General features: G+C 47.0%; 1 protein-coding gene and 1 long non-coding RNA gene across 2 annotated transcripts in view; one reads left to right on the top strand and one right to left on the bottom strand.

Moving 5' to 3' along the window:
- The window catches only part of DCPS (decapping enzyme, scavenger), a 40,022-nt gene extending 18,504 nt beyond the window's left edge, over positions 1-21,518 (bottom strand). The window contains exons 1-2 of the mRNA XM_003819891.7: positions 20,749-21,518; positions 18,270-18,444 (exon numbers count right to left, since the gene is read on the bottom strand). Of these exons, the coding sequence (XP_003819939.4) occupies positions 18,270-18,444; positions 20,749-20,949 (376 nt within the window). The 5' untranslated portion in view covers positions 20,950-21,518. The remainder of the gene's footprint in view (positions 1-18,269; positions 18,445-20,748) is intronic.
- LOC103786294 (uncharacterized) lies at positions 20,716-21,733 on the top strand. Its single transcript, XR_004665311.3, has 2 exons — positions 20,716-20,822; positions 21,470-21,733. It is a non-coding gene; the product is annotated as an uncharacterized LOC103786294 (long non-coding RNA).
- The last annotated feature ends 399 nt before the right edge of the window (positions 21,734-22,132 follow it).

The following is a 22,132-nucleotide window of genomic DNA, read 5'->3' as shown; positions in this document are numbered from 1 at the left end:
ACCTGAGTCCAGTCATGAGGAAATATCAGCAAACCAAAATCCAGGGGCATTCAACAAAACTAGTGGCTTTATAACACTACAAAAATGTCAAAGTTAGGAAGGACAAAGAAGGCTGAGGAATTGCTCCAGATGAAGGGAGACTAAAGAGACGGGACTAAAGGGATTGGATTAGATCCGGGGCTGGGATCCGGGGAGGGGCGCCCTGCACTGAAGCAACTGGCACAACTTAAGTATGGACTGTATGTCACAGAAGTCTCATACGAATGGGAAATCTCCTGAAATTAATAATTTTACCCTTTTTTATATCCACCGTTATCATTATTCTATGTATATGTGGAGACAGAAAAAGCCAATGTGACAAATGTTAACAGGTGAAGTCCTTTTATTTTTATTTATTTATTTTTTTTTTTGAGACAGAGTCTCGCTCTGTCGCCCAGGGTGGAGTGCAGTGGTGCGATCTCGGCTCACTGCAAGCTCCGCCTCCTGGGTTCACGCCATTCTCCTGCCTCAGCCTCCCAAGTAGCTGGGACTACAGGCGCCCGCCACCACGCCCGGCTAATTTTTTGTATTTTTAGTAGAGATGGGGTTTCACCGTGTTAGCCAGGATGGTCTCGATCTCCTGACCTCGTGATCCACCCACCTCGGCCTCCCAAAGTGCTGGGATTACAGGCGTGAGCCACCGCGCCCGGCCAATATTTTCAATTCTCTGAAATAATTTACCAAGTAGATCAGCAGATAGGTATTCAAATTTCCACCAGAGCATAAAACAGAAATCATTATGCACAATTATTTGTCAGTTAAAAATAAAATTTAAAAATTATACTAAAAAAAAATTTTGCTACTGCAATCTGTTATGTGAATACAATAACTGTAGAAATACAACTTTAGGGCTGGGTGCAGTGGCTCACACCTGTAATCCCAGTACTTTGGGAGGCCAAGGCGGACGGATCACCTGAGGTCAGAAGTTCAAGACCAGCCTGGCCAATATGGTGAAACCCCATCTCTACAAAAACACAAAAAATTAGCCAGGCATGGTGGCTTGCTTCTGTAATCCCAGATACTCGGGAGGCTGAGGCGGAAGAATCGCTTGAACCTGGGAGGTAGAGGTTGCGGTGAGCCGAGATGGCGCCACTGCACTCTAGTCTGGGCAACAGAGCAAGACACCATCTCAAAAAACAAACAAAAAAACAACTTTAGGGTCAGGTTTGGTGGCTCATGCCTATAATCCTAGCACTTTGGATCACCTGAGCCCAGGTTCGAGACCAGCCTGGGCAACATGGCAAAACCCTATCTCTACAAAAAATACAAAAATTAGCTGGGTGTGATAGCACATGCCTGTAGTCCCAGCTACTCTGGTGGCTGAGGTGGTGGGAGGATCGCTTGAGCCTGGAAGGTCAAGGCTGCAGTGAGCTGTGATCGTGCCACTGCGCTCCAGCCTGGGTGACTGAGCAAGACCCTCTCTCAAAAAAAAAAAGAAAAGAAAGAAATGCAACTTTAATACATTTAGAATTGTTTGAATGCCTTACTTGTTCAAAGAACTTTCTGCATCATGTGTATTTTTTTAACCATTAAAGTATACCTGCTTTGAAAAATACATGCATCAGCTTGCATATATAACATTACAATGGAAATAAACACAATGTTTCTAAAGCTGAACTTTCTACCGCTCAAGGTAAAACAATAATTGTATTTTGAAAATTGTTTCCCAGATAAGAGGATTAAAAAGGTCTCTTATAACTACTGGTAACAGTACAGAATTATCAAATTTGTAAACTGTGAATCACAAACTCAAGTTGTGTCCAGAGACATGGTGCAAGCAAGATATATTTTGAGACTTGAAACATCTGAAAACATATTTATTCTACTGTCACACTTAGGAATTTGGTGGCTGGGTGTGGTGGCTCATGCCTGTAATCCCAACACTTTGGGAGGCTGAAACAGGGGGGAAATCTATTGAGCCCAGGAGTTCGAGACCAGCCTGCGCTACATGGCAAGACCCCATCTCTACAAAAAATAATAAATTAGCCACGTGTGGTGGTACCTGCCTCTGGTCGCCACTACTCGGGAAGGTGAAGTGGGAGAATCACTTGAACTCGGGAGTTTGAGGCTGCCATGAGCTATGACTGTACCACTGGACTCCAACCTGGCAACAAAGTGAGACACTGTCTCAAAAAAATTTTTTTGTTTCTTGCTAAAGAATTTTAGGATAGACTGGCCAACATGGTGAAACCCCGTCTCTACTAAAAATAAAAAAAATTAGCTGGGCGTGGTGGCACGCGCCTGTAGTCCCAGCTACTCAGGAAGCTGAGGCAGGAGAATCACTTGAACCTCGGAGGCAGAGGTTGCAGTGAGCCGAGATTGTGCCACTGCACTCCAGCCTGGCAACACAGCGAGACTTCATCTCAAAAAAAAAAAAAAAGAATTTTAGGATAGAAAGAAAATCTGAATGCTGGCTGGGCATAGTGGCTAACACCTGTAATCCCAGCCCTTTCGGAGGTTCAGGCAGGCAGATCACCTGAGGTCAGGAGTTCAAGACCAACTTGGCCAACATGGCGAAACCCCGTCTCTACTAAAAATACAAAAATGAGCCGGGCGTGGTGGTGTGCGCCTGTAATCCCAGCTACTAGAGAGAATGAGACAGGAGAATTGCTTGAACCCAGGAGACGGAGGTTGCAGTGAGCCAAGATGGCACCACTGCACTCCAGCCTGGGCGACAAAGTGAGACTCTGTCTCAAAAAAATAAAAATAAATAAAAATAAGAAGATCTGAATGCTGTTGTTGTGGAGTCTGAGATCATCATGATGCCCAGTTCTTTGTGACCTGTTTTCTTCTGTCTCCAATGCCCTGATGGTGTGGTTGGATCTCAAAGTGGTTTTATCTTCATCCATTGTGCTAGGTAATTGCTGAGCCCTTTCAATCTTAAAAATCATGTTCTTCAGACCTGGGAAACTGTCTTGAATTATTTCTTTAAAGACCTTTCTTCTTCATTTTCTCTGCCTTTTCTTTCTGCAACACCCATTTGGATATTTAACTTCTTGGATTCAGCGTCTGACTTTATCTTTTCTCCATCTTCCATCTCTTTTGTCTTTGTGCTCGACTTTTAAGGAAGTTTTCTTCACAACTTCATCTTCTACTCTTCTATTTTTTTAATTTTCCATTTCTGCTGTATCTTTAATTTCCAAGAGCTTTAATAAAATTCCTTATTGATAATATTCTTATACATTCAATATAGCAGCTTAATTTCTCTGAGATTAATTATAGTTCTTGAAATGTCTTCTCCCCATACAGTTTCTGTCTCCTCTAGGTTTCTTTTCCTTCCCTTCTTTTTCTTGTCTTCTCTTTTTCAGCTGAGGCTTTATTTATAGTCTGCTAACCCTTGCCTGTCCGCTCCCTCCTGAAGGGCAGCTCTGTGGGTGTCGCTGTGGTCACCTGGAGCTTCGTGTTAAGGTGGTCAGGCTGTTCCTTTGTATTAGGGAACCTCAATAGTTTAGGTTTTCTCTCGGGCTGGGCAGATTCTCCACAAATGACTTCCAATTGCACATATGGAGCTATAAGCCTGGCTGACAGTATTCTGGGGATGAGAAAGGGCAGCAGCTGGATGGGGGCCAGGGGATCATGGCAACACTGAAAATGCTCAAGGTGTAAACATCCACTCATCTCTCCACACCTCAGTGCCCTGACCCCACTCTCAGCTGTACCTTGAATCTCTTCCAGACCTGGTGTGTCACCCTTTGTGTGATTTCTGTTTTTTTTTTTGAGACAAGGTCCCACTATCACCCAGGATGGAGTGCAGTGGCGCCATCCTGGCTCACTGCAACCTCTGCCCAACGGACTCAAGTGATCCCCTTGCCTGAGCCTACTGAGTAGCTGGGATGACAGGCATGCACCACCATGCCTGGCTAATTTTTGTATTGTTTGTAGAGACAGGGTTTCCCCATGTTGCCCAGGCTAATCTCCAACTCTTGACTCAAGGGATCTGCCCACCTCAGCCTCCCAAAGTGCTGGGATTACAGGAGTGAGCCACCTTCCCTGGCCACCTGGTATGTCACCCTCTCCAGACATTTCTGCTCTACTCTCCTGCTGGGGCAAGGAAGGAACAAGTTCCATATGAAATGGGAAAGCAGACTTGAGGGACTGCTGGCCAAGGTGTCATCTCTCAGATCCAGTTACCGCTCCTCCCTACGTATCCTAGGTTTGGAAATTTTGTTGTCTCCTCTCCTTTTTTTTCTGGAGACAGGGTCTGGCTCTGTCTCCCAGGCTGGAGTGCAGCCTGTATGTCCTGGACTGAAGTGATCTTCCCGTCTCAACCTCCCAGGTAGCTGGGACTATAGGCGCACACCACTACAACTGGCTAATTTTTGTATTTTTTGTAGATATGGGGTTTTGCCACGTTGCCCAGGATGGTCTCAAACTCTTGGGCTCAAGCAATCCACCCACCTTGGCCTCCCAATGTGTTGGGATTAGGGGCATGAGCCACTGCACCCGGCCCTTGTAGTCTTGATGGGTTAATTTTTTTTTAAGAATATTCCTTTAATATCATTGTCACAGCAGGCTATAAAGGAAGTAGGTGGGCATTCAAACTGTCCCCTTTGCACTAGAAGCCCAAGTCCCTGTCCTCCTGTCTCCCTTATGATGCTTTACTTTCAATCTTTGCTGTTTGTTGCCACGTGACATACTTGCTTGTTCTTTAAGATCATCTCCAGTGGAACATCAAGTCCACGAGAGCAGGGACTCTGTTTCGTATACTGTGTGTGCAGTGCCTAAGATAACACCCGACACTGATTAGACCTCACAGTACAGTCTGTAGAACAGAATATATTATGGCCAGGCACCGTAGCTCACACCTGTAATCCCAGCACTTTGAGAGGCCGAGGCAGGTGGATCACTTGAGGTCAGGAGTTTGAGACCAGCCTGGCCAGGATGGTAAAGATGGAGAGTCAAGACTGCCTCACTACACTCCAGCCTGGGTGACAGAGCAAGATTCCATCTCAAAAAAAAAAAAAGAAAAAAATCTGAAAGGACACACTCTGAGATGTTAAGAGAGATCAATCCTGGATGATGGAGTTATATATATTTACATATCACTTGTGTAACAAATATGTTAAAAGGAAGCTGCCCCTTAAAACTGAGCCCCAGAGATGTTGAGTAATTTGCCCAAGGACACACAGCTATTAATAGTGGCAGAGATGAGATATGAACCCAGGCAGTCTGGTTCCTCTATGCAATACTCCCGTATCCCAAAGGCCCAACCTCTTTCGGGCCGTTCCTAAGATACCTGTGGTGGGGCCATGTTTTCCAAAAGCAGCCCTATCAGATAGGAGAAACATGACTAGTTCCAATTCTTCCTAGAGACACGTAAACAGCTGTCAGCGAAACCACAGGGCAAAATGAGGTGCCAGAGCAAGTGAGGTCCAGACGGGGGGTGTGGTCAGACATGCAGAGATGACACTGCTCATGCTCTGCTTGTGCCCTCCACGATGCTTCCTGGGGAGCTCAGGGAAGGAGAGTCCACTCCCCTGAGCTCTGGAGAGCCGTGTGAGGACAGCCTTACCAGGGGATACTGTGGCCAAATGCTGCGGGACAGCAGGTTCTGGGGGGAGCACAAAGAGACGGAAGAGGACCTTGCTTCCAGACTGGCTTACAACTAGAAACAATAGCTGTTTTGGCCTACATTTGTGGTACCATCCTGTCCCCTACCACCTCCCCTACCAAGCATAGCAGTGTTAGATTATGAGGTGGGAGGCATGAAGGGGGAAGTCCCAGAAGAGGGGCCTGGTGGAGTTCAGGGCAGCAGCTCTTCATCTACAGGATGTTCTAGCGGCGAGAATGATGATAGTGATGCCTCCAGCTGAAAAGCGCCCCTCTAGGCATATGTTCCTTCTCTCTGCAGCTCAGATGAGCAGGCTGATGTGCCCCGGACTAACACAGGTCTGACTTGTCCATCAAGACCCTGAGGATCTGCTGCAAGCCCTTCCCTAATAAATAAAGCCACCCTTTGTCCCCCATCTAGACACAAAAGCCCAACTGCTCTCAGAGGTGGGAGGCAGGGCTATCTAGAGGAAAGTTAAGAGCAGCTGCCTCTCTGCTCCCTGCCAAAGCTAGCTTAGCCAAATCCCCAGGAAAATGCTGCTGCACATGAAACATGAAAACACAAACCACAGACAGTCTGCTCTCCTTCCCATACACATGTTCAAACAAGACTGCTTTCCAGCCGTTGCTGATGGCTTCTACAGGATGAGCTCATCTCTATGGCTCAGTCTGTGGCTTTTGCTTCCCCTTTGCTCGGAGGAGCCAGCTTAACTTATTTAACCCAGATGTGCAGGCCCAGGAGCACTGAGAAGAAGCAACAGCAATGCATGATCTGAGTCGAAGCCCACCCGCCATCTCCTCTCCACAAGAGCCAGGCAGAGGCAGCCAGGGACGGGTCAGATAACTGGACTCCGCGAGGCATGCCAGAGAAAGCCTGAAAGAACGAGAGGTTGGTGGGAGGCTCTCCTGGATCTGCCTTCTCTTTCCTCCTCTGTGGGATGTCCCCTGGCTAGGCGACACTCTCCTCAGCCCTGGCTGCATGGTAACGGGGAGACCAGGCCAGAGGGTGGAGGGAAGGCTGGCTGCCGTGGATCTTAAGTCATCCTCTGGTCCCAGGCCAAGCAAGGCAGGGTGTTCTCTGTCCTACATTACAGAAATACTGAAAGTGCTCAAGTGAAGCCCGAAGAGACCTCCACGTCAAGGATAAACACGGCTGAAGGGTGTGGTCAGGATCCTACTGGAAACTTCAACCACTCCACAGCAAGCCTCTAACCACTAATTACCTGTCTCTAGGAAAGCACAGAGCTGCTATTAGAGACAGAGGAGAGGTAGACGCTGACTTTAGCAAGACCCTGGATCTGACAGGCTTCTTGTACAAACCCTCAGCTCCTTCCCTCCCTCTCGCTAGTCCTCTGAAGTCCAGAAAGCAGAGGGGGTAGGGAGGCAACAGCACCTGATGGCAAAACTCCAGGGTCTCCTGGCCCACAAGCAAATTTGGTAACTCCAAATGCAGCCCTGGGGTGGCAGGAGAGGCCCTCAGTTACAATGGATAGAGAGTGCGAAACGCGACTTCAGGATGGCTGTGGGGCTAATGGCACTCTGCAAAGCTCCGCGTGAACAGGAAGAGCAAGAGCTAATGTGCAATGTGTCAGGGAGCTATAAAGTGACAGGCTTGGCCTTAGAGCCGCGAGCCCCCCCACTTCTCCACACACAGAAAGAAACTATGCTGGGGTTGAGCAGACCAGACCACAATAAAAGCTGTAGGCTGAACACTCCAAAATATGGCCTCTCTCAACTTCCTGCCTGAAGGCGTGTCTTTAATTCACTCTGAAAGGGGCACGGGTACCAAGTCTCAATGAATGTCACTGGACATGCCACACTGTGCTGCACTGTGAAATATGAGTGAACTCATGTGAATCAGCAGCCATTGAAAGAAACCAGCAGCCTGAATAAGGATGACCAAGATAAACAACCAGATCCCAGAGGAAATAAAATAATTTGAGGGTCAGGAGATAATTTTAAAAATAATTCTAATTAGTGTGCCAGAGAGATTCAACACAATTTGGCCTCAATAAAAAAAAAAAAAAAGAGCAAAATGCTGTGAGAATGAAATAATCAGAGAACCAGAGAGAGGAGAATTTAAAATATGACTGTCAAATTAACACCTTCACTAGAAGGTCTAGAAGACAAAATGCAGACAATCTACCAGACTATAAGAAAGAGGCCGGGCGGCCGGGTGCAGTGGCTCACGCCTGTAATCCCAGCACTTTGGGACGCCGAGGAGGGTGGATCACGAGGTCAGGAGATCGAGACCATCCCGGCTAACATGGTGAAACCCCGTCTCTACTAAAAAATACAAAAAATTAGCCGGGCGTGGTGGCAGGCGCCTGTAGTCCCAGCTACTTGGGAGGCTGAGGCAGGAGAATGGCATGAACCTGGGAGGCGGAGCTTGCAGTGAGCTGAGATCGCGCCACTGCACTCCAGCCTGGGTGACAGAGCGAGACTCCATCTCAAAAAAAAAAAAAAAAAGAGGCTGGGCATGGTGGGTCACACCTGTAATCCCAGCACTTTGGCAGGCTGAGGTGGGCAGATCACCTGAGGTCAGGAGTTCAAGACCAGCCTGGCCAACAAGGTGAAACCCTCTCTCTACTAAAAATACAAAAAATTAGCTGGGCGCAGTGGCGGGTGTCTGTAATCCCAGCTACTTGGGAGCCGAGGCAGGAGAATGGCTTGAACCCGGGAGGCGGAGGTTGCAGTCAGCTGAGATCACGCCACCACACTCCAGCCTGAGCGACAGAGCGAGACTCCATCTCAAGAAAAACATGAAAAAAAAAAAAAAAAGAATGTACTTCAGCTAATCAAGAGAGTAAAACAAGAAAGAAACAGACGTAGAATACAGAAAACATCTAACTCACAGAAGTTGCAAAAGGAAGTCTCAGATTGAGACCTGAACAACTTGCTTAAAGAATCACCTGTCCAGATTGGAGAAGCAGGAAAGAGCTTTCTGGAAACAATGTTACCAGCAAGAAAGGAAATATGATGTAATACAAGGTGTCCAATCTTTTGGCTTCCCTGGGCCACACTGGAAGAAGAACTGTCTTGGGCCTTACATGAAATATACTAACACTAACAATAACTGATGAGCTGAAAAAAAAAAAAAAAGAAATCACGGAAAAAATCTCATGTTTTAAGAAAGTTTATACATTTGTGTCGGGCCGCATTCAAAGCTGTCCTGGGCTGCGGGTTGGACAAGCTTGATGTAATGGATTATCACACTGGATAATTTCAAGAGCAGAGTAAAGGTACATTATTCCTTTAACCACAATGAAAAAAGAGGCAACTAAAAACTCCATGAAAAAGTAAAAGCTAATAAAACAGTGGTTCAAATATGAAACAAACTAAAAAGCAGCATGATTTGAAGGACTGTTGGAATGCAAGAAAAGAGAATCCACTCGACCTGGACATCAAAAGCACTCTCCAGCCAGGCGTGGTGACTCACATCTGTAATCCCAGCACTTTGAAAGGGTGAGGTGGGCAGATCACTTGAGGTCAGGAGTTCGAGATAGCCTGGCCAACATGATGAAACCCTGTCTCTACTAAAAATACAAAAATTGGCCTGGTGTGGTGGTGGGCACCCGTAATCCCAGCTACTCGGGAGGCTGAGGCAGGAGAATCGCTTCAACCCGGGAGGTGGAGGTTCCAATGAGCTGAGATGTACCACTGTATTCCAGTCTGGACAACAGACTGAGACTGTCTCAAAGAGAAAATAAAGCAATCTCCTTTGAGTGGCATGGAGATGATACACTGGGCAGGTGGAGGAAAAACTAGAAACTTAGCACTCTGGTTGAGCATGCATATTAATATGGCCTCAATCATGTAAATACTCCTTAATGGTTTTACTGGTTTTCTTTTCTCTCTTTTTTTTTTTTAAGAGACAGGGTTTTGCTCTGCCACCCAGGTTGGAGTGCAGCGGCATAATCACAGTTCACTGCAGCCTTGACCTCCTGAGCTCAAGCAATCCTCCAACTTCAGCCTCCTGAGTAGCTGGAACTACAGGCACATACCACCACACCCATCTAATTTTTGTATTTTTAGTAGAGAAAGGGTTTCACCATGTTGGCCAGGCTGGTCTCGAACTCCTGACCTCAAATGATCCACCTGCCTCGGCCTCCCAAAGTGCTGGAATTACAGGCATGAGCTACTGCATCCGGCCCAGAAATATTCTTTTTATTTTTTTTAATTCTTATTTTAGGTTAAAGGGTACATGTACAGCTTTGTTTACAGGTAAATTGTCTCGCAGGGGTTTGGCATAGAGACTATTTCATCACCCAGGTAATAAGCATAATACCTGATAGGGAGTTTTTTGATCCTCTTACTCCTCCAACCCTCCACCCTCAAGTGGGCATTTAGGTTGATTCCATGTCTTTGCTATCATGAATAGCTCTACAACGAACATATGTGTGCATGTGTCTTTACGGTAGAGCAATTTTTTAAAATTTTTTTATTTTTTTATTTCAATAGGTTTTTGGGGAACAGGTAGGAACTTATATGAGTAAGTTCTTTAGTGGTGATTTCTGAGATTTTGATGCACACATCACCTGAGCAGTGTACATTGTACCTAATGTATAACCTTTTATCCCTCACCACTCCCCACCCTTTCCTCTAAGTCCCATGTATCATTCTTATGCCTTTTCATCCTGATAGCTTAGCTCCCACATATGAATGAGAACATACAATGTTTGGTTTTCCATTACTGAGTTATTTCACTTAGAATAATATTCTCCAATTCCATCCAGGTTGCTGCAAATGCCATTATTTCATTCCTTTTTATGGCTGAGTAGTATTCCATGGTATGATATATACCACATTTTCTTTATCCACTTGTTGATTGATGGACATTTGGGTGGGTTCCATATTTTTGCAATCGCAAGTTGTGCTGCTATAAACATGTATGTGCAAATATCTTTTTCATATAATGACTTATTTTCCTCTGGGTAGATACCTAGTAGTGGGATTGCCGGATCAAATGGTAGATCTACTTTTAGTTCTTTAAGGAATTTCCACACTGTTTCCCGTAATGGTTGTACTAGTTTCCATTCTCACCAACAGTGTAGAAGTGTTCCCTTTTCACTGCATCCACACCAACATCTAGACTGAATAAAGAAATGTGGTACATATACACCATGGAATACTATACAGCCATAAGAAAGAGTGAGATCATGTCGTTTGCTGCAACATGGATGGAGCTGGAGGCCATTATCCTAAGCCAACTAAGGCAGGAACAGAAAACCAAATATGTGTATTCTTACTTATACGTGGGAGCTAAATGTTGAGGACATACGGACACAAAGAAGAGAACAACAATCATTGGGGAGAAAAGCGGCTGGCCCAGCCATCCCCACACCCCAAAGAAGGGGAAGCATGCAGAAATGAAAGTCCACAAATGCCTAAAACCCAGAAGTAGGAGGCTGAAACCAAATACCTTCACTTTGAGAACTGTGACTGAAAACTACACTTCAGAATGAGGATGGAGCCCTTGAAATTCATGGGACGATCTTTCTAGTCCATCTAAGGACCTGCCAATTTGTCTTACCTTTCAACTGGGAAATTCATTATACATATAAAACACGGGTGTGTATGTATATAAAATATGTACCACTTAAAGACCTAAGTAAAATAAAAAGAATACGTATGCTCAGAACACACAATCCAAGAAACAGAATATAACCAGAAATGTAACATTCTCTCTGTCCTGCCCCACCCCGACCAAGGATAATCACCTCCCTGATTTGGGGGTTAATCATTTCCTTTTTGTCCTCATAGTCTTATTACACATGTATGCATCCCTAGGCAGTATATTGTTCAGTTCTGCTTGTTTTTCAACTTTGTACCATTTTAATCACACCATGTGTATTCTGTGTCATGCTTTTCTTGCCCTACATGGTGAGATTTATCCTTCATTGATACAGGCAGCTGTAGTTCATTTTCACTGCTGTAGCCAGGCACTGTAGGACTATACCTCGGTTTATCTACCTACTCTACTGTTATTTGATTGTTTCTAGTTTGTTCTATCATTAACAATGCTACCAAGCAAACTCTTCTGAGAATGACTTGTCTTTTAAAATGCTCCTTCCAAACAAGTCCTCACCCCTCCCTCAGGAGGTCCGGGTTTTGCCTCTGCAAATAGCACAGGGCGGAAAACCCTGGCCTGTGGCTACAGTACCGGGAGTTCCCTGCAACCAGAGAAACGATTCCCAGGATCCCATCCCTCTGCTCCCCGCCCTGGCCTCACTCACAGATGCCTGTCTCCTCTTCTGAACTTGAGATTTCACCTCCTGGTTTACATGGGGAAACAATTGGCCTTTTAAGAGGCAGCCTGGATTTCTGAGTCACACCCCTCTCCCTGCTATCTCCCCCTTCTTCCCCAGGTAAAAGAGAACAGACCGCAATAAAGGGCTCCATTGACAGGCCGCAGGGTGACAGCTATGGCAGAAAGGAGATGCAGGCCCTGCACGGCCTGGAGGGTCAGAGGAAGCTCTCAGATGCCAGCCTTCGGGCCATTAGCTCCTCACATGTGCCACACAGCAACAGGAAGAAGAAAGGAAACCTACCCATGGGCAGAGCCAGTCACTTTTCCATGTTATATATATTATTCCATTTAAAGCTCACATAAATTGAAAGGTGGAAAAAAATAACAGGCAACACCATAATTACACTTATTGGACACAGACCATATGACAGCTACTGTGCCACGTGCTCTATACACCTTCTCTTAATGGGTCCTAATCCAGGACAGTGGCCATGAAGTCAATTTAGGGGATTAAGACCAGCATTTTAAAAAAGGAAACCAGCTGGGCGTGGTGGCTCACTCCTGTAATCCCAGCACTCTGAGCAGCCAAAGCGGGCGGATCACCCGAGATCAGGAGTTTGAGACCAGCCTGGCCAACGTGGTGAACAACCCATCTCTATTAAAAATACAAAAAATTAGCTGGGTGTGGTGGCAGGTGCCTGTAGTCCCAGCTACTCAGGAGGCTGAGGCAGGAGAATGGCTTGAACCCGGGAGGCGGAGGTTGCAGTGAGGCGAGATCGCACCACTGCACTCCAGCCTGGGTGACAGAGAGAGATTCTGCCCCAAAAATAAATAAATAATTTTAAAAATTAAAAAATAAAAAAGGAAACCAATAAGGCTGAAACTAGATAGGAAATACTACAGAGTATGCCATAGCGGATGGGTAAGTATTGTTTAAAGTTTCACTTCTGGCCAGATGCAGTGGCTCACGCCTGTACTCTCAGCACTCTGGGAGGCCGAGGCAGGTGGATCACCTGAGGTAGGAGTCCGAGACTAGCCTGGCCAATGTGGTGAAACCCCATCTCTACTAAAAACACAAAAATTAGCCAGGCATGGTGGAGGATGCCTGTAATCCCAGCTACTCGGGAGGCTGAGGCTGGAGAATCACTCGAACCCGGGAGGCGGGGGTTGCAGTAAGCCAATATTGCGCCATTGCACTCTAGCCTGGATGACAAGGGCAAAACTCCGTCTCAAAAACAAACAAACTAACTAACTCAATAAATAAAGTTTCATTTCTATTCATGTCTATTAGTCCATGTGTAATAGACCATAATGTGAAACATATCTCTCACTGCGGGCAGTGGCTAAAGTTGTGAAAACTTCCTTATGTGTTTCATAACCAACCCACTGAGGTAAGTTCAGTTTCTAACCTAATTTAACAGAAAATAACTGAAGCTACTTCCCCAACTTCATCTGTAGTACACACCCCTGCCACCATCCCACCCCATCACTCCTGACATAACAGCCTCGTTTCTGTTCTTCTTTCCATCCCCAGAACACGTGCTATTCCTCAGCCCAGAGTGTTCTCCCCTCTTTGCACAGCTGGCTTCTTCCCATCTTTCAGGCCTCAGCCTGGGTGTCAGCTCCACTGCAGAGAGCCCTCCTAGAGCCCTGGTCTGAGTAGGCTCTCTCCTGCTCATGGCCACTCAGACATCTGCTTCCTTGTCTGCTGTCTGCCTTCCCCACTAGAACTGCAAAGACAGGGAGACATCGGTTATCTTCACCAACACAGACCTTGCTTCTACTAGAGTAGCTGGCACATAGCAGACACTTCACATTTGTTAAATGAATAAAGAAATGTCCCAGGTCCTCATGGTTAGCAAATGGCAAAGCCAGGATTCGCACCCAGGTCTGTCTGACGTGAGGCTTGTTCTCAGCACTGGCACTATGCTAAAACTCAGAAACAGCATGTTGCTGCCCCAGTGCACACCATGAGAAAGCATGAGTGCCCCAGCATGACTAACTCCTAAAGCCCATGCTCTCTCCATTATTTCATTGCGATGGACATTGCAGCTGGAAGGATGAGTGGCTCACAGGAGCAGCCTCTTGCAGTCAGCTGAGAACGTGGAGGGGATAAACGAATGAGGAGACTGCAAAACCTCCAGACTTGAAGAGAAAAAGAAAGTTGCCAGTGACCAGAGGAATACCAGAAAAAAATCAGCTGAGCCCATGATTTCTACTGTGGCCAGCTCAGAAATGAGGGATGGGGGCTCCCCTAGGCAAACAGTATTCTAGGAAGGAGGTCTAAAGAAGCAGCCAGAGACAGCAGAAAAACTCAAAGGCACAACCATGCAGGGGGACAGAGGGCTGAGGCTGCAGGAACTGCACATTCAGGGCCCTCGGGGTGGGCAGCATTGAGTTGACTCCAAGGCTGGGACTGGAGAGGGAGGTCCCAGGCTCTGACTTAGCTGGCCTTCCCACAGAGGGGACAGCTGGAGTGGGCCACAGGACTATTTTGGCAATGCTGCCACCTTGTGGCTGTGGAATGCCCAGCCCACAGGAAAACAAATCTACACATAGGTCAGTTTGTGGGTTCATTCTTCACTTATTGAAAGCACCTAATATGGGCGACATGGCTCCAACCTTCGAGGACCTCACCCCTTATATCCAGGCAGTGACCAAACTCTCCTCTTTTCACCACTACGTCCCCACCCCTGACCCCAAACAAGACTGTGAGGACAAGGATGTTATCTTACTCATCTCTGAAGCTACGGTACGCGGCATAGGGCCTGGCACATGAGACTAATAATAGCAGCTACTACTTAATATGTGCTCAGTGCTTTTAAGTACATTAGCGCATCGGATTCTTGAATTGCACCTATGAGACCTCCAAATGGAGATGTCAAGGAGGGCTTTATTTCAATATGAGCCCGGAGTTCTTGGAGAGGTCAAGGATGGAGAAATAAAGGTGGGCGTCGCCGGCATACAGATGGTGTTTTTTTAAAGACCAGTGCCTCTCAAAGTTTTACGTGCATATGGCTCACCAGGGAGTTGTGCTAAAATGCAGACTCCGATGATTCTGTAGTCTGAAATGGGGAGGAGATTCTGTTTTACCAGACTCCCAGGTGGTGCGAATACTGCTGGTTCACAAACCACACTTTGAGTGGTAAAAATCTGGAACAGAGGTTAACAAACTATGGCCAGCTGGACCTCTATTTGTACAATCAGCAAACCAAGAGTGATATTTTCATTTTCACAGGGGTTGAGAAAAAGAAGAAGGAAGGAGAAGGCGGAAAAGGCAGAAGAAGGGGTTGGGGAGGAAGATGGGAGGAAAAGAAGAAGAGGAGACAGAGACCATTTGTGCCTCACAAGGCCTAAAATATTTACTCTTTGGTTTTTGACAGAAAAAGTTTGACAATCCTGACCTCGAATATCACCCAGGGAAAAGGTATGCAGCTAAACAAGGGAGCAACTGGGCCCTGAAGCAAACCACTGCGACTTCCAAATCCCCATCCCTAGTTTTGGTAGGAAAAGCAAGAGTGAAAGGCACCGCATGTACAGTCAGCCCTCCGTATTGTGGGTTCCATATCTGTGGATTCAACCAAATGAAGAATAAAAATACTTAAAAAAAGAAGGACATTGCGTCTGTATTGAATACGTACAGACTTTTCTTGTCATTATTACCTAAAAAACATGGTATAATAACTATTTACATAGCATTTACATTGTAGCAGGCAGGAGATGTGCTTAGGGTACATGCAAATACTACACCATTTTATATCAGGGACTTGAGCATCCACAGATTTTAGTATCCAAGGAGAGTCCTGGAACCAATCCCCAGTGGATACTGAGGGATGACTTATATACCAAGAAGGCAGGAAGGCCAGGGGCAGCGGCTCATGCCTGTAACTGTAATCCCAGCACTTTGGATCACCTGAGATCAGGAGTTTGAGACCAGCCTGGCCAACATGGTGAAACCCCATCTCTATTAAAAATACAAAAATTAGCTGGGCGTGGTGGTGTGTGCCTGTAAATCCCAGCTACTCGGGAGGCTGAGGCAGGAAAACCACTTGAACCTGGGAGGCGGAGGTTGCAGTGAGCCAAGAACGTGCCATTGCACTCCAGTCTGGGCGACAAAAGCAAAACTCCATCTCAAAAAAAAAAAAAAAAAAAAAGGGCAGGAAAAGAAAAGATGAACATCTGAGGCTCCCAGGTGGGTGGGGGTGGCCCTGGAGACACCTGGGGTTCTGAGTGGGAACAAGGACTTGTGGTGGGCCAATAACCCACTGCCTCTTTCAGTGCTTATCTTGGGAAAAACAATAGAAACAGAAAGGGCGAGCAGGGACTACCTCCACTTGTGTGCAATGCCACAGAAGGACTGGGAAAATAAAAAGGACAGCCTGTGAATTCCACAGGGTTCATCTGTCGGGCAGAACCTTCTGAATTTTGGCCAAGGGTGGGGAGGGTGGGTAGAGGGATTTCGGAAGGTGAGGGAAAGGGTGTGGCAGTAAAATAACAGCCCCCAGAGCCTGCAATGCGGGGGGCCACCCCAAGTTGTGTTTGGCCACGGTGCCTTCTGTCATTCTTCTGCCGCCCTGTGCTGAGGAATACATTTGCTTAAACGTCAATGCCTGAGAAAGTAAATACAGCTGTCCATTTCCATCAACTTGCACCAATTAATCTGGCTTTTGCTCAATGGAAGACAAGGCTGTTTTGCATTAAGTCATGAAAGGTTTGCTTGTCTCACCATGAAGTGTTCACATATTTCCAAAGGACAACAATAGCACCCTTTCATGGAGGGCAGAAAAGAATATCTATCAAAAGACTGTGGGGCAGGATATCTGCAAAGCCAGACTGCTCTTAAATGCTGGAGGGCAAACAAGAAGACAGAAGGATATGACAAAGTCACCATGTGCTGCAAAACAAATTCCAGAATTTGCTGGTTGGAAGGAATCTTTAAGGTCAACCAGTCTCACTCATGTTTCCAACAAAGCTGCCTACAAAATCTAACCATCTTGAGAAAAAATGCACATGTCACACCTGGCTTTTGGCATGGAATATTCTTTTTAATAAATTAAGAAATGCTTGCAATGAAAAACAAATCTCTGCCTTTTAACCCACGAGTTCTTGCCCTTCTCTCCCATCCCCCTTGATCTCACTAGTTGTCTCTCCCACCAGAAAGTAGGTTCCTTCAGGGAAGTGACTGATTTTTGCAGCACCAGACACACTGGCCGGCCCACAGAATGAGTATGGTGAGCAAGACCCCAGTCTACTGAAAAACCTTAGCTTTCCCGCCACCTACTGGCTGTGTGATTTTGGACAAGTTATTTAACCTTTCAAAAACCGGTTTCCTCATTCGTAAAGTCCTCCTTACAAGAGGGCTGTTTTGAGGATTAACTGTGTTAATACATGTAGATACAATAGTAAGGATTTCCTAAGTGTTGTTGACAATTTTTATCATTCAATTAGTAGATTAATCTATTATTCTGGCTGGGCACGGTGGCTCACACCTGTAATCCCAGCACTTTGGGAGGCCAAGACGGGTGGATCACGAGGTCAGGAGTTCAAGACCAGCTTGGCCATGATGGAAACCCTGACTCTACTAAAAATACAAAAATTAGCCAGGCGTGGTGGCGGGTGCCTGTAATCCCAGCTGCTCGGGAGGCTGAGGCAGGAGAATTGCTTGAACCTGTGAGGCGGAGGTTGCAGCAAGCCGAGATCGTGCCACTGCACTCTAGCCTGGGCAACAGAGCAAGACTCCATCTCAAAAATATATATATATATTATTCTATCCCATGAATCACACTCTCTCCCTAAAACATACTACACTACAACAAGGTTTCTCTTTTTTTTTTTTTTTTTTTTGAGATAGGGTTTTGTTCCATCACCCAGGCTGGAGTACAGTGGCACAATCTCAGCTCATTGTAACCTCTGCCTCCTGGGTTCAAGCGAGTCCCACCTCAGCCTCCCAAGTAGCCGGGATTACAGGTGAACGCCACCATGCCCAGCTAAATTTTGTATTTTTAGTAGAGATGAGGTTTCACCATGTTGGCCAAGAGTCTGGTCTTGAACTCCTGACCTCAGGTGATCTGCCCGCCTTGGCCTCCCAAAGTGCTGGGATTACAGGTGTGGGCCACCATGCCTGGCCAGGTTTCTGAGTTTCAGCACTATTGACATTACTTTGCTGTGGGAGCCTGTCCTGTACATTGTAAGGTGTTTAGCAGCATTCTTGGTCTCCACCCACTAGATGCCAGAAGCAACACCCCACCACCACCCCCGATTCTGACAATCAAAAATGTCTTCACCGATGGCCAAATGTCCCCTAGGGAAGTAATCTCCCTATTGTACTAGAATATGCAAATCGGGTATAGAGAGTCTGGTCACCATACCACCTAATTTCCCATCATCCCATTCTCCCTCCATATAGCCACCCTGCCCACCTCTTGCTCACCATTCAGTTGTCTTGGAGGGAACAAGTGATAGGTGCTGTAGATATCATTGGAGAACTGCAATTGGAGCTCAGGGCTGCCCGTCAGGAGCTGAGCCACCTGTTCCACCTGAAATGGCGTCTTCTCCAGGATCACAACGGCATCCTCTCCATCCCCATCCCCAGAGGCCTCATTCACCTGTGAGCAGAGGCATCATCAGTGGGCTCAAGGGCAGAACCACGATGAGACTCTGGAGAGCAAGACAGAAGCTCCCGGGGCCTTTGAAATCCCAATACTTGGGATTTCCTTCCCTGAAGTCTTCCCTCTGGGGAAGTCTAGCCAATAGCACTCACATTTCACATTTCTTTTCTCAGAGAAGGCATCTCTTTTTTTTTTTTGAGATGGAGTGTTACTCTGTTGCCCGGGTTAGAGTGCAATGGCGCGATCTTGGCTCACTGCAACCTCCACCTCCTGGGCTCAAACAATTCTCCCGCCACAGCCTCCTGAGTAGCTGGGATTACAGGCGCATGCCACCACATCTGGCTAATTTTTGTATTTTTAGTAGAGATGGGGTTTCACCATGTTGGCCAGGCTGGTCTTGAACTCCCGATCTCAAATGATATGCCTGCCTCAGCCTCCCAAAGTGCTGGGATTACAGGTGTGAGCCACCATGCCCAGCCAGAGAAGGCATCTCCACCCAAATCCTTGTGGCAGTTCTCACACCTTTCTTCCCCAGAATACAAGGCTTCTCAGTTGTCTTCCATTTTAGGCTTACAAGACCTCTGTCAAGTTCTCCCCATTTCAGAAGATGAAAAACAGACCTTGAGTGACTTGCCCAAGGTCACATGAACAGTCAGCATTGAAACAGAAACTAGAACCTAGGTCTCCCAAGTGACTCCTAGCTCGAAGGCTCTCATGACTAACACCTTCAACAGGTGCTGCACACTGAAGACAGCTGGGGTGAGAGAACCAGACAGAATCGCATACAAAAAAACAGAAAACAAGAAACAAAAACAAACAAACAACAACAAAAAAAAACAAAAAAAAACAAGGCCCAGCGCAGTCGCTCACGCCTATAATCCCAGCACTTTGGGAGGCAGAGGTGGGTGGATCACCTGAGGTCAGGAGTTCAAGACCAGCCTGGCCAACATGGTGAAACCCTGTCTCTACTAAAAATACGAAAATTAGCTGGGCATGGTGGCAGATGCCTGTAATCCCAGCTACTTGGGAGGCTGAGGCAGGAGAATCACTTGAATCCAGGAAGTGGAGGTTGCAGTGAGCCAAGATAGTGCCATTGCACCCCAGCCTGGACAAGAAGAGTGAAACTCCATCTCAAAAAAAAAAAAAAAAAAAAAAAAAAAAGGCGGGTGCGGTGGCTCACGCCTGTAATCCCAGCACTTTGGAAGGCAGAGGCAGGCGGATCACCTGAGGTCAGGAGTTCGAGACCAGCCTGGCCAACATGGTGAAACCCCCATCTCTACTAAAAATACAAAAATTAGCTGGGCACGGTGGCGGGGGCCTGTAATCCCAGCTATTCGGCAGGCTGAGGCAGGTAGAATCGCTTGAACTCGGGAGGCAGAGGTTGCAGTGAGCCGAGATCACATCACTGCACTCTAGCCTGGGTGACAGAGAGGAGAGACTCCGTCTCAAAAATAAATAAATAAATAAATAAATAAATAAAAATTTAAAAACCAGATACACACAGAGGCATGGAAGCCTAGGCCAAGGTTCCCTGATCCTCCCAAAGGTGAGAGTTCCTGCTAGTAGTTCTGGGGAACCCCCTTATCTGCCCTGGCTAGTCCTCCTCACTAGTTTCCGGGGAACCCCCATATCTGCTCTGGCTAGGCCTCCTCACTAGTTCCTGGAATGGTCTCCATCTCTCCTCAGCCCCTGCCAGATTGCTGAGCACGTTGGTATTGGAGCAAGCTGTGTGTATCCGTCTCGCCAGAAATATTCCGTAGTCCTGAAGATCAGGGATGGTAACTTTCGTCTCCACATCCCCAGTACCTAGTTTAGTGTCTGGCATGCATGAAAGTGCGTGCGTAGAACTGAATTAACAATTATAATATATTGTTCTCCTGTTACGGCTGAAGTCGCGTAAGGCAGAGATCACATCTCCTACAGTCTCATGTCGTTTCCACGGACAGGGATGAGCGAGACATCTAACATTTACTGGGTTCCTAGTCCCTGTATACATAAATGGATGATGAATGGCTTGGGGAATGTAACATGTGATCTTTAATCTGCAATGCACTCTCCCAGTAGATATTTCTAGTGGAGACATTAGAAAAATTAGAGCTAGATGTGTTCATTGCCTTAATTTCAAAGGCAATCTTGCCGCCTTTCACCGCCCCTCTATGCATTCTAGTGGCGCACTCCCGCCTCCCCCGAGTGATAATGATTGGTATTTTCCAGCCGAGATCCGAAAAAAAAAAATCTGCCTCCGAGGCGATGATTGGTTCACTGCTTCCCGCATCCCACCTCAGGGTTGCCTCCTGGTACCTTCCCGTGTAGGAAAATGATTTTGTCCCGCGCAGACTCCCTCAGCACTTTCTGCAGTCTGAAGGCGGAGAACGGTAAGCGGACAGGAGCACAGGTACCATTTCCAACTCCTGCCTCCTTTTCCTCTGTGCTGGCGGCGTGGGCCTCCTCCACGTCCAATTCGCGCTTTCTCTTGCCGAGTTGAGGAGCTGCGTCCGCCATGCTGCCGCGGAGGCGGTGTGCGCCTGCGCCCCCTGCGCTGGCCCCGCCCCTAGCCCGAGTCCAGCGGCCTGGCTGGGGTGCTAACTCCCGGCCTATCCTGCTCTGGCACCCGCTCCTGCGGGCTGCGTGCTGCGCATGGCGGAGCCCGCTGACCTGTCCCAGGGCGCGCCTTTCAACCAAGTTACTGCCTTTGGCCCCGTTGTGGTGCCGGCCGGCCTTCAGGGAAGGGAAAAGAAGGCTGAGAGTCCCGAAAGCGGCGGGCTAGAGGTGGCTGCGCAGTGAAGAGGGACCCCGAGGCCCACGCCCGGGAGTGGGAGCCGAAGACGCCCTTGGGCCACGGGAGTGTTGGAGGCCTTGTTTGAATACTGACATTTTAATCATAGTTACACCGACGTTGACCAATTATCGGGGAAGCAACGTTTCTGACGCAAATCCGTGAGCCCATTTGATTCCTTGGTCGATTTTTTATACCGAGTATTTAAGCCATTTCCATTTTTCTCCCATTTTAATTACTTTGCAGAAATTTTCATCGTGGTCAGTTTTTTACTTTGTAGACTCAGTACTTCTCTGCTGACAAGAAAGGTAAACGAATATGGCCAGAAGAATCATCTCCATCACCCACTTATTTCCGGGCTAGAGGCATCCCCCTCCTCTCTATTTTGTTTACCTGTATTTCTGCCCTGCTACCCAGGGATATGATTTGCAGTATGATTCGTCTCCCAGGGTTTCGTTTCTCTTTTTTTTTTTTTTTTTTTTTTTTGCCATATAAAATTATTACTTGTAACTTCTGCTGTTGAGGGTTTCTTTGGTGACCATTGTTTCTGGTTAGCCCGTTTTTCACTGGTGTTATTTAACAGATCTAAATTTTGTGAAGAGTTGGTACTTACGGACGGGCGCGGTGGCTCACGCCTGTAATCCCAGCACTTCGAGAGGTCGAGGTGGACGGATCACGAGGTTAAGATACCGAGACCATCCTGGCCAACATGGTGAAACCCCGTCTCTACTAAAAATACAAAAATTACCCGGGCGTGGTGGCCCGCGCCTGTAGTCCCAGCTACTCGGGAGGCTGAGGCAGGAAAATCGCTTGAACGCGGGAGGCGGAGTATTGTAGTGAGCCGAGATCGCACCACTGCTCTCCACCCTGGCGACAGAGCGAGACTACGTCTCAAAAAAAAAAAAAAAA

This window comes from Pan paniscus, chromosome 9, assembly GCF_029289425.2.
Source record: "Pan paniscus chromosome 9, NHGRI_mPanPan1-v2.0_pri, whole genome shotgun sequence".
Lineage (NCBI taxonomy): Eukaryota > Metazoa > Chordata > Mammalia > Primates > Hominidae > Pan > Pan paniscus.
This window is presented reverse-complemented; position numbering and strand designations above follow the sequence as displayed.